The 12409-nt window shown below is 42.4% G+C and overlaps 2 protein-coding genes across 15 annotated transcripts in view; both read right to left on the reverse strand.

The window, feature by feature from the left end:
* The window catches only part of HDAC8 (histone deacetylase 8), a 214356-nt gene extending 213325 nt beyond the window's left edge, over positions 1-1031 (reverse strand). For 3 of the 6 annotated variants that reach the window (XM_035028752.1, XM_035028753.1, XM_035028757.1), the window contains exon 1: positions 450-1031. In XM_035028752.1, coding sequence (XP_034884643.1) covers positions 450-674 — 225 coding nt within the window. In that variant the 5' untranslated portion in view covers positions 675-1031. The remainder of the gene's footprint in view (positions 1-449) is intronic. The other 3 variants (XM_035028751.1, XM_035028754.1, XM_035028756.1) reach the window with 2 other exon arrangements.
* A 4498-nt stretch (positions 1032-5529) lies between these two features.
* PHKA1 (phosphorylase kinase regulatory subunit alpha 1) overlaps positions 5530-12409 on the reverse strand; it is a 142764-nt gene continuing 135884 nt past the window's right edge. For all 9 annotated transcript variants that reach the window (XM_035028760.1, XM_035028761.1, XM_035028763.1 and 6 more), the window contains 3 exons: positions 11517-11570; positions 9465-9665; positions 5530-8232 (listed from right to left, as the gene is read on the reverse strand). In XM_035028760.1, coding sequence (XP_034884651.1) covers positions 8059-8232; positions 9465-9665; positions 11517-11570 — 429 coding nt within the window. In that variant the 3' untranslated portion in view covers positions 5530-8058. The remainder of the gene's footprint in view (positions 8233-9464; positions 9666-11516; positions 11571-12409) is intronic.

Below are 12409 nucleotides of genomic sequence, written 5' to 3' on the forward strand. Positions count from 1 at the left end.
CTTAAATGTTTAATTCAGAGAAATACCATCAACTTCATCATCCTGAACAAAGAAAGTAACTTTTAACTCCCCTCTTTTTACTTAACAGTTACAATGCACTTTAGACAAATTGCTAAGGCGAAAGCTACCGGGCCTTACGGAGGTGATGGAACATTTCTCTCCTGCAGCGTCTTCCCCACTTCAGGGATCCCTTGTAGTAGAGACACCAACGCCTCAGTGCCATCCCCTCCCCCGCACCCCTACCCCCTCCGGTGCATTGGACGCCCCGCAGATAAATGCTGCGCTCTCAGAAACTATAAGGGAACACTTCTTCCATCACCTGGTGCAGCTGCCCAAATTTCTGCTGATTTTCCCCAGCCCAATCCTCTGCCCCGTCCTAATGCCCTCCGGTCCAACGGCCCCCACCCCCACCCCAGAAGCCCACGGTCTTTTTTCCCCAGCTCTCTTACCCGTTTGGGGACTTTGGCCAGGGAGTCGCACATGCTGACATACTCGGGACTGTAGATGTAAACTGGAGGCAGCGACTGCCCACTGTCCGCCGGTTCCTCCGGCTCCTCCATCTTCCAATTGCAGCCGTTCCGGAGCCACCGTCTGGATCCGGCTTTTTTCGGACTCAACCCGGGCTCCGGTTCCTGCTCCTCTGAACGGCCGCAGCGGTGCTCCCTGGTCAACATTCCCTCCTATTCTCGCTATCGCCAGAGACACTGTCCCAGCTCCCCATCCAATTGAAGGAATGCATGGGCCTTCCCAGGCCAGAACCTCTTCATTTAGTGACCACGGCTCAAAAACGGGAGGTCGGCAAATATAAAAGCCCAAATAGCTGCCAATTAGGATCAATATTTTATGGCACAAATAAGCACGGTCAAAACTAACCATCCTTGTTGCCCTACGGGGCCATTTGAGATGAGGTCAGACCAGCTTTAGAGCATGCTGGGAGATGTAGTTTTGAGGGGTTCGGGTAGCGGAAGAGCCGGGGCTAATTACTAAAATAGCCGCGAATGTGAGTTTTAGCGCTTAAAAAAAAAAAAAAAAAAGCAGCCTCAACTCTTTATGAATTGTTTCAGTCTGCAAATACAGCCATATAAATATTTAAAAATAGACACAACGTGGCCACCAAGATCCCAGCACCACCCAGCTACATTAGAAAGGCTTTTTTTTTTTTTTTTTTTTTTTGCGGAACTAATTAATGGTGTAAAGGGTTTGAAAAGTTTGCACAGTAAATTCTGTACTGCAACTTTAGTTTATTCCTTTTCATCATTAACAATCCATGTCCATGTAAGAGTTAACAATCTCAATAATTTACTCTGGCAAAGCCGATAGCACTTTCCTAAGAGGCTGGCCGGTACTCTGGAAATTGCTTTGTAGATTCCAATCAAGCAAAGATGTCAAATTACTCTTTGAAAATTCATGTGGAGTAAGGGGGGTAAGCAGATACTTTCAGTGATGTTTGGAAACTGCAGCTCCCCTTCCTTCCCTCCTTTTGCTTCTGTAACTATACAAGCGTTACTGACATATTTTAGGTTTAGTGTGAGGGTCTACATTAAACAATATCCTGAAGCGGTTTTAGAATTATCACCAGTATTTCCGGGTTCCTGGCAGCCCCTATGCTATGATGCAAGCTGGCCAATGCCCAAGCCTCCACCTCTCACATCTAACCTGAAGTGACCTACAAACACCCCTCAGACAATCCAATATTCTTACCTCCTTTAAAATCTAACTTGCCTTTTGGACTCTTTAAGCATTTATTGAGCATTGTGATATGCACTTGGATATTTTATCTCATTTCACCTTTGCAAAAGTCCTATGAAAGATGTTGTAATATGTCCATTTTACAGAGGCAGTTTAGAGAAAGGAAATAACTATTCAACGTCACACACTTACTAAGCAGAAAAGCAGGAATTCAAAACCGGGTCTGCCTGACACTGAAGCCTTTGAACATTCCCTTTACTATGTAAACGTCATTCCTCCAGGATGACTTTGTGGTAAATCTAACTTTGCTCAACCCTCCATTTAGTATTCCCTGAATACTTAGCATTCTGGAAATATTTTCCCCCTGTGATGTGTTCTTTAACTAGAATGTAAGCCCTTATGCTTCTTTTATATCTTCCCATAGCAACTAGTTCAAAGTTCTGTGATCATTCAGTCATTCATCAAACATTTATCTGACATCAACTAAATATACACTATGGCTAAGGATTCAGTTCTCAAGATGAATTGCAATCTGATCTCTGCTTTCAAGGAATTTGCATTCTTGTACAGATGAGACAAATACATAAGAAACTGCATGCAATGCAGCAGAGTCAGATAATGAATGTAGGATGCTTAGATTACTTAATAAATAAACATTAAGTATTTAATAAATGGCAACTAGGATTCCTATTCAGTGGCATTTGAGATGGCCTTAGTGCATGGACAGGATTTTACTTGGTGGGGATGAGAGCCAGGGGAGGGCACGCTGACTAGAATCCACAGCATAAGCAAAAACAAAAAGGAGACCATTTCTAGTCAAGTTTAGCTGAAGGGACTGGATCATGAAGGGTTTTGAATGCCAGACTAAAGAGAACAGACTTCACTCTGTGGAAAACAAGGAGACATTTAAACAGAAATCTTAAAAAAAAAAAAAAAAAAAAAAAAAAAAAAAAGATTTCCACAGCAGTGGTGGGTAGAAAAGATTAGCTATTGAAAGACTAGAGGCAGTCAGTGTTGCAATGGTCCACATAAAAAGTAATGATGGTTCAAACTAGCGTATGGGCCACGGGAACACGGAAGCCACTACCCCCGTCCTGGATTGTCATCTCTCACCCAGACTTTCTGCAATATCTAACAGGTTTCTACTTGTACTCTTGCAGAACTACAATCCAGTCTTTTTGTAGCCACCAGAATGAACTTGGAAACAAAAAGTAAATCAGATCATGTCACTTTTTAAAGGCTCCCCTACCTCATGGTGAGAATCTTTTGAGCTAGGAAGAAGAATGTAACTTTTGGGAATGCCTGTTTGTGGAGGTTAGGAGGAGAAAAAGATGCCAGAAGGGAGACAAAAAAGAAGTAGTTGGGTGAGAACAAGTGTAGTACAGTTTCACAGACATGGAGGGATGATGTGGGTTACAAGAAGGGAGAGGTAGTAACAATGTCATTGCCATTAGGAGCTCACTGATGTTCTAAGAAACAAAAACAAAAACAAAAAACCACCACAAGGCAGGGGAGGAAGCCAGACTGCAAGGGGTTAAGGAGTGAAGTCAACACTGTCAAGTGTAGCTTCCTCTTTGAAGAAATTTAACTGTGGAAGGAAGGAGTTAGTAAATCAGGGGATGTAGAGCTCATGAATGATTGTTTTTAGGATAAGAGAAATGCACATATTTACAGACAGAGGGGAAGGAGTCTGTGGGGCTGTAGGAGTTGCCTGAAAGGTGAGAGCATGACAGGCTGGCCATATAAAGAGGAAATGAGATTTGTCCTGGGCTTTCATGGATAGGCAGTGAGAGGAAGAGGGCAGGATACAGGGTGGCTAACTGATGCCCTAAAATCCGGACCAAAATAAGATGACATGAAAATGGATCGTTCTATGTGTTCTTTCAGATCTAGCAACAGGTAGCTGAACACTTCAACACACTTCTAAACTGGAAACAGTATCCTCATTTGGCACACAATGTGGCAAGATGATTCAAGTACAGAGAAAGATAAATTGTTGCAACGAGGCTCTGAAATTGGCAGCATATTCCTGCAGCAAATCTCACAGGGTGGCTGGACCCTTGTTCATGAGTAAAACAGAGCACAAGCCATGCCACAGGTCCCTAACCTCAATTTTCCACATGCTTAATCCCCATATGGTCCTTAAATTGGGAAGAAAACCCTTCCCAAAGCACTGGATTTGCAGTTGGAGGACTTTAAGTTCAAAGGAAGGAGGTTGGATCTTGGCTCCAAAGTTTACTGGTGTGGTGACCCTGGGTAAATTCCTTGACTCACTCTCTTCAACCGTTATTTTGCTAAAAGTAGTTTCTGAACCAGCAAGGTCAGGCTGGGCTATGCCACTTCTTTTGGTGATCTCTCCTGTCTTCACTTGCTGGCAGAAAAAGGCAGAAGGGGAAGCAAACAATTAAAAAGGCACTACTCCTCTGGCTACCTTCTTTGTGCATTTCTGCCCATTGCCCACCACCCCATACAATCTGCCCACTGATGCCTCAACTGTACTTAACAGACTGACCCTTGTTTTAATGTCTTTTCCTTGGAGAGTGTCATTGTTGAGAATGTGAACTCTAGAGTCAAACTGCTTGGGCTCAAATCCCAGCTCTACCACTTACGAGCTTTTTGATCTTGAGCCATTTGCTTAAGTGCCCAGCACCTCAGTTCCCTCATCTGTCAGATGGGGATGACAACAGTTTCTAATCTCACATGGTAATTGTGAAGACAGGATAACATGGTTCATGCCAGCTACCTTATAACAACGTCTGGCACTTGGTAAGCACTCCAATATTGCTCATCATCTAAGAGACAATACGCCAAATGTTCCTTAATTTGGGGGAAAGTCTCCCCTCACTGTTTCCTTACCCCCGTACCGCTACTGCAAGAGTATTGTTCATGGTTTGAGAACAGGTCCTTGGCTTTGAGGCCTAGCCTTAAAAGAAATCAGACTTCTGCTAAATATAGGGCAACCATATCATCCAAACTAGGACACTTTTGAGAGTGACAAAGAGTGCTATTAATAATTATGCTAGGACAACAGGCATAAATGGAGCATGTCCTGGGCAAACCAAGACCTAAGGTCACTCAAGTTTAACAGGAAATGAAGACTGAAGGTGGACAACACTGTATTTATCTCCACTGCATTAGTGTAGGTACTAGGTGTTTGGTAAGTACAATGGGCGACAGTAGAGGTGGCTAAGAGGTGGCTAAGAACAACAACTTTTGCCCCACCAGTTGCATAAAATTCCCACAGGGTAGTAAAACCTAAGTAACCAGGATGGGACGGGAGGCTGGTTCATCCTTACTGCATAAACCCTCACTTGTTACACAAAGGCTAATACATAGCATAAACAAGTTTCTGCTAAATATTTATAGTACTTCGGAGACCAAATTGTTTTTAAGTACCCTCCAGTGGCACAGAAGCACCATTTGCACACAGTTGTAATTCTGAGTCAAAATCGGTCTTATTCATTCATCAGAACAGGTCCCCTATTGTTACGATGAGCTCTGGGTGTTATATGTAAGTGATGAATCACTTAATTCTACTCCTGAAACCAATATTGCACTGTATGTTAACTAATTTAAATAAAAATTTGGAAAAAAAAAAGAACAGGTTCCCTAAAGCTGTCAATAAGCCCATTTTAATTTAGTGAGCCTGGTTTGAGTGGGTATGTGTTTGAAAGATAAAAGTGCATTTCTTTACATACATTATCTAACATATTATATAACGTATAATATAGAATTTCTATACTAATATTATTCCACTCAATGAGCTTTGGCTGTACTGTGCAATTAAATAGAGTAGGTAAAATAGAGCCACCAAAGAAACTCCAATCACAAAGACACACATAAAGTTTTGCACACTGGCATGAGACGTGATTTAATTGGACATTCCAATTTTTAATTCTATTTTCAAGACATAAGTGCTTAAAAAAAAAAGAAGGTCCAAGGTGTCTTTTAGTATCACGTGCTTAAAAGGAAGAAAATACAAATCAAGTTTTCCAAAAAGTTGCTTTAAATGTGAAGCCATGCTGTATGGAGAGCATAGTGATGGACAACTTCGTAAAGCCTGGGGAACTGCAGCCATCAGTATTAGTTGAGGCAACTTAGCTTAGCGTGGCAGAGAGTGGCGGTTCCCCCGCCCCCCCTCCCCGTGCCACTCCAGACGTACTTCTTGTGGTTGGGGTAGGCTTGCAGCCAGTGTGGAGACCAACAGTTTCAGCACAGGTTGTAAATTATCTCTATCAGCGACCAGAAAAATCACACGATCCGAAAGCTACTTACTGTGTGTTTCCATTTGCTCTAAGAGACATACTAAAAAGGTCGGCCATCCTCTCTCACTTCCACTCGCCTGTTTTCTATCACCCTACTTCCTATGCTCACTTATTCATGTACTCAAAAGATTGTCACTGGTTCTATGAGAATGGTTGAGAGAGCTCCCCATCCCCATCCCCATGCTTGGAGAGAAATCTGAAAAATCTGAGAGAAAGGACAGGATTGAAGTAGGGAGTTACCTGAGTGCAAACAGGGAAATGAGTAGAGTCTTTACACATAAATAAGGGGAAGGAGAGTGCTATGGACTGGATGTGTGTTTCCCTCCGAAATTCATACCTTGAAGCCTTAATCCCCAAGGTGATGGTATTTGGAGGTGGGGGCCTTTGGAAGGTAACAAGGATTAGATGAAGTCACGAGGGAAGAGTTCCCATGACAAAATTAGTGCACTTATTGAGAAGGAGAAGAGATGAGAGTGCCCGCCCTCCCCCCCTTTCTCGGCCATGTGACGACACAGCAGGAAGGTGGCCATTTGCAAACCAGGAAGCCAGTCCTCACCAGGGACTGAATCTGCTGGCGATCTTGGACCTCTCAACCTCCAGAAACGTGAAAAATAAATGTTTGTGGTCTAAGCCACCCATTCTACAGTCTTTTGTTACAGCAGCCTGAACTAAGGCAGAAAGTTAGGAGAAGTGTTCTTCAAACAAGGCTACCTTAACATGGGACTAGGGAAAAGAACTTAAAGATTCCTCCATTACCCTCGGGGTGTCAGCCCTGGGGGGCCACGGTCACCACCATCCGCATAACAAACACATATTTACATAGCCTGCCCAATGTAGATACAGATAGATATACAGAAACATCGAAACTATTTACATTCAGAAAAATTCCCATGTATGCTTAGACACGCACCCAAATGCAGGCATTTACAAGAAACAGATAGATGCCCACGGATATCAAAATACACATAGCTACGAACACTCACTAGAATCAGGGAGTGAAAAAGCAAGTGAGGAGTTTAAGAACAGATGGGAGGGCAGTGAGTTGGTGGGTCCGGGGTTGGATGCTGGAGAAAGTGAGTAGGCGAGTGAGACAGAGACAGGTAAGGACCACCAAGGAAGGACTGCTTGGGAAGGCAGCTGTAGACTAGACTGCTGGATTCCTGTTTGCCAAAGACAGAGACTTCAATTGCCGTGTGTGCTGTGTGTCGGCCCACTCTTCAGAGGCAAAAGTTGGGTGCACAAGGCTCTCTTCAGGGCACTAACCTACCTCTGATTCCCCCTCTGCTCCCCAAGTGTAAGACACCACACAGGCATCTTCTCCCTTCGTTTTGGGAATCGGGCTCCTGACTCCTGGGTTATTCTGCACTTTCTGCTACAAATACATCTCGGAGTACCAGCCATCTTCATACAATGTGATTTCAGTTATTAATACAGAAATTCTTACATATAGATGCTGCACTAGCATTTTTTGATATTTCCCCAAAGGGAGAGTAGCAATTATGTATGTGGATACAGAGAAGGCAAGAACAGGGATGATAATTCTATACAGAAAGGAGTTCATCACTCTGGGGGGGGGGGGGGCAACATGTGAGTAAAGAAGGAAACCATGACCTGGTACTCTCTTTTCCCCAGAAAAGGCACTTAGAATAGACACTTCCAAGTTATGGCAGTATAAAAATCCAGCAATTTAGGTTTACCCACTTGAAAGAATGTCCCAAAGCACCCATCACTCATTCACACAATGAAACTACACATGAGAAAAACCAAACTTTAGTAGTAAGTTATTATTAATACCTGCTCTCCAAACAGTAGTTAGAAAACTACGTTTGTAACAGACCTAGAGAATAAAAACACATGCAAACTCTCAGGAACTATGAAAGAATTAAGGCCTACGATGGAGTGCCTGGTGGGGAGCATGTTCCCCCAGGCCAGAGTTCACTTCTAAAGCAATTAGTTTGTCGAAAACGTTCACTCCTCTTGGGTGGGATGGGGTGGAAAGGGGCAGGGGAGGAGTGATCAGGTCAACACGTTTCAGTCTCATGCACAATCAAGCGAGGCAGGAACGAGCTGTCAAAAGGCTCCCAGCAGCCAGGGCCCAAAGGCCTCACTGCATGGCGCAGATGCTGTGGGGCAGGAACTCCTGCACGTAGGTGGCGGCTGCCTTGGAGAGGTAGGTCATGGTGCCAAACCTGCCACTGGGTGCACTGTCATACAGAAGAGTACAGATGCCAGACGCGGGATCCTTGGCCAACATGGTATCATCTGCACCGAGGGTTTTCTGTTTGGTTTTTAAGGGTGGGAGAACACAGGGGAAAGGCAAGATTACTAATCTACTGATTAAAGTCCTGATTAGGATAACTCTGAGCCTCCTCCCCATTGCCAACTACTTGGGTCTTAGGTTGTGTAGGTAGGAAGGGATCAGAGTTTGGCACAAACTGTTGAATATGGATTTCTGTACATGCATTTTTCACTAGATTCCCCCAAATCCTACGCATTATTTGTAAAGAACTGATTGTGTAGAAGTTTTGAAAGTTAAAGATAACAGTTAATTAAACGAGTTGTGTCTGTTAAGGGTCAAATGTTAATACCAACAAATCACCCCGGAGGGACTTTGGTCTGAATCTTTCTAGTACCATTGATTTCAGCTCGTATTATTTTATCTTGCATTTGATCCTGATTTCTTTCTAAGTCAACTTAATTCAAATAGACTGTAAGCTTTCCAAGCTAGAGCCTACGCCTAAAAGGGATCACATTATCCGATACATGGAAGAGTATCTTTTCTGGGGAAAAGAGAGCAATCCAGAATATTTAAAATTAGGACTGTCCTGGAAAATCAAAATAATTGTGATTTCTTTTGCATTCCCCCACCGTGCCAAATAGAATGAAACACCTATTATATATTTTGGAGATTTTCCTATTGACAAGAGTGCATGCCCTTCACCTTAGTATTCCTACTCTTCATCTGGGAAACATTTGGAAAGCTTTCGATAAGTAGTTTGCATTTATTAAATGTGGTTAATTTCCTGGAAGAAGGTATGTTGAGAAAAATTTTTTAAATGTAGAATTAAAAGTTTCACTTTAATATTTTCCTATAGGTAAGTAGCAAATGCAAAAACCAAACCAAACCAAGGTAAAATCAAACCTTCTCTTTTCCTTAAAAGTCCAAAAAAGGATATGCTATCCAATAGTCTCTTATTAAGTCCTTCTTGCTACACAAAGTCATGTGATAAGAAGAATGAAATATGATGAAAAGCATAAAAGCCTCCTGAGTTCCAGGCAACTTTACCATCTAATACAATCGTAAAGCACTTGGTGAAACACGGAGGTCATCCCACCGCCTACTTCTTTTGCCATCAGAGCTCAGAGCCACTCACTATAAAGGGGGACCAGAAAAGAGCTGAGGAAGAGGGCGCAAAAGAGTGACCTTGGCTTCATGAAGCTCTCTGAGTGCAGTCAGGTTAGTGTCAGACATTCTCCTTCGAGAAAACAACCGGGTTGCCATTTGCCTACCTGTTCTTGAAGGAACAAGTCATTAGCAATATGCACTATTTTTTCCACGGCAATGATGCTTCCTATGCTATGAATTTCAATATCTGCCATCATAGTGAGGACAAGGATGGCTTCAACCAGAAGCTGGCGGTACTCGGGCTGAGGTACGCGATTCAGGACAGACTCCACATGAACAGAGAATTTAATCTCGCCTGGAGTCATCTGTGATAGAGAAAAAGAAAATCAGTTCCTAAGCACTCATCACTGGGGAGGCATCAATCACCTATTCTGAAAGGCAGTAAAAGCAATGTAGCCAAGAGTGCTGCTCAGTCTCCCTCAAAGTACCTGAGTGAGTATAAATTGGTTCAATCTTTTTGGAAGGCAGTCTGGTGGCTCATAACAAGAGTCATAAAAGTGTCAGTGCCCTCTAACCCACAATCCTATTTCGGAGAGTTCGTCCTAAGTTAATAATTCAAGAGAGGGGGAAAAAAAAAGCCCCATGTGCAAGAGTGTTTATAGCAGCATTAGTCACAAGTGTAAAACTAAAAGTAATCTGAACACGGGAATGGTTGTGTAAATAATGGCACATCATGGTACAGCAACTTCATGAGTTTTTATAGAGTCATTTGAGAGAATAAATATGACGACTGTGCATAAAAGAAAAATCTAAGTGGAACTTAAAGTCGTATTCACATGATGACTAGAATTATGTAAAACAGTTATATCCTGTTAGATTAAAATGGGCAGGAAGAAATAAAAAGTTATTTTAGGGTGAAGGGGATTGAGGGATAAGTTTGGGTAAAACAGTATTGAGTATATACTTTACAGTGGCACTGGAGATTTGGACTTTAAAGACCAGGGTTCAAGTCCTGTCTTTGCCAGTTACTAGTTCTATGACCTTGAACAGTTTGTTTCCCTAAATTTGTTTCCTTATCTGTAAACCGGGAACTATGATCCCTTCCTTGGCTGTCTCACATACCTGTGTGAAGGTACTTTGGAGACTCGTAAAGGTACCATTCAGGTATGCATTGTTATTAATTATACTAACATTCTGATCATGCTTAAAAGCAGAGAAAGGACAAATAGAGGTCACAGTGTTCTTTATTAGAGAAGAGGCCTCTAGGCAAGAGTAAAGCCCTGAAGCATAGCATTAGCTTTCTGTACCAGCCCGTCCAGCCATCATCTGCAACAACCCCAGTGTTTTTGAGAATTTTCCCACTATCCAATCTTACAATTCCTAATTTGCTAATTCTAGTTCCTTTGTTGGTTTTGTATAAAGGCGATTCTTTATCATTTCTATGTGATTGGGCGAGAAGGGAAATATAAAGGTACCCGATAATATATGTGTGTGGTTCACGGCAATGTTTTCCAACCATGGTTATCTATCAGACTCATTCTAAAGATTTTTTTTTTTTAAGTACAGATGCTCAGGCCCCATCCCTAGAGATTTTAATCCACTAAGTTGGAGATGGGCGCTCAGGTTGCTGTGACACATAGTTCGAGCTAAGGACCACTAGTTCAACATCTAAAAGTCTACAAGCATCCTACTAGAGAAAGGTGGGGGGTGGGCGCCTGGGTGGCTCAGCTGTTAAGGATCTGCCTTTGGCTCAGGTCACGATCCTGGGATCGAGCCCCGCATTAGGCTCCCTGCTCCCTCTCCCAATCCCCCTGCTTGTGTTCCCTCTCTTGCTGTCTCTCTCTCAGTCAAATAAATAAAAATTAAAAAAAAAAATCTAAAAAAAAAAGAGAAAGGTTGGGATGAGAAGGATGAGGAAATGAGAGACATTCTTAGATCTCTATCTTGACTGCCCTCTCCAACTCTGGCCACACTCACATAAACCAGCCTAATTTAGTCAACCACTAAACAAGGCTGTCCTTATATAATTAATATAACACATAATTGCTCTCTCATGTTCCCATTCTGTTTTTAAAAAACATTCTCTCCTTTCCTCCGATGCACTTCATTTTTAGTTGATTTGGAGTCATAGAACCATTACTTTGAAAAATGATCCCTGAAATACTTGAGCTACACAAACTATCAATCACACAAATGAGAAAGACACAGAATCTCACCTCTCTAGTGGTTGAAGAAGGAAGCACAAAACCTTCCACAGAGAGTCCGTGACACTGCAAAACAGCAAAAACATGTTGTCACTAAGGATATGCTGACAACTGGGGGCCTGTAAGAAGACACTTAGTATTTCTGAGTGTGTTCCATCAGGTAGATGCTGAGTAATCGCAGGCCAGTGGAAGGCCCTGCAGCCCAAGTGTCCTTGCCAAGGGGTTGTGATTACTATGTGGCAAGAATCAGGGGTGGACTACAGGACATGCAAGATTTACCCTCTTTTTAAAGGAATGGAAGGGATAGAGAAGGTCTACCTTCTGCGAGAGACTAGCCCCAAAGATTCAGAGACTACCCAAGAGGATATCATGCTAGGTCCCAGACTCATCACAAATTAGCTTTCAGAAAGATGTTTAGGCTGAAGAAAACTCAAAAGCTGCATTTGCAGACATGTATTACTCCATTTTCTAGTGAAGCGTCCCCCGTCAGCACCCTTGATGATGCCCTCACCCTGCTGTACTTTTTTCCATAGTACTTGTCATCTTTTAACATTCTAGATAATTTACTTATTTAGTATGTTTATTATTTATTGCTTGTCTCTCCCTAGCAGAATGTAAGTTCCATAAGGACAGAGATTGTTGTCTATTTTGTTCTTTGCTGTATTGCTGTGAGCACCTAGGACACTGCCTAGTGCAACAGCAGATGCTCAAGAAATAGTACAGAAATGAATGATATTTCATCTTCTCTCTCGCCATCAACTCAATTATTAAAGAGCAATGGGAATTAATGACTTGCTATTTTAGATGTTAAGTAAATCAAAACAATACACAGTAAGCCACAGACAAAGATTCCAACCCCCAGACACTTCCATCTCATGTTCCATATGCCAAATAACAGTCTTTGT

The sequence above is a fragment of the Mirounga leonina genome, unplaced genomic scaffold (genome assembly GCF_011800145.1).
Source record: "Mirounga leonina isolate KUSES-001 unplaced genomic scaffold, KU_Mleo_1.0 Mir_204, whole genome shotgun sequence".
Lineage (NCBI taxonomy): Eukaryota > Metazoa > Chordata > Mammalia > Carnivora > Phocidae > Mirounga > Mirounga leonina.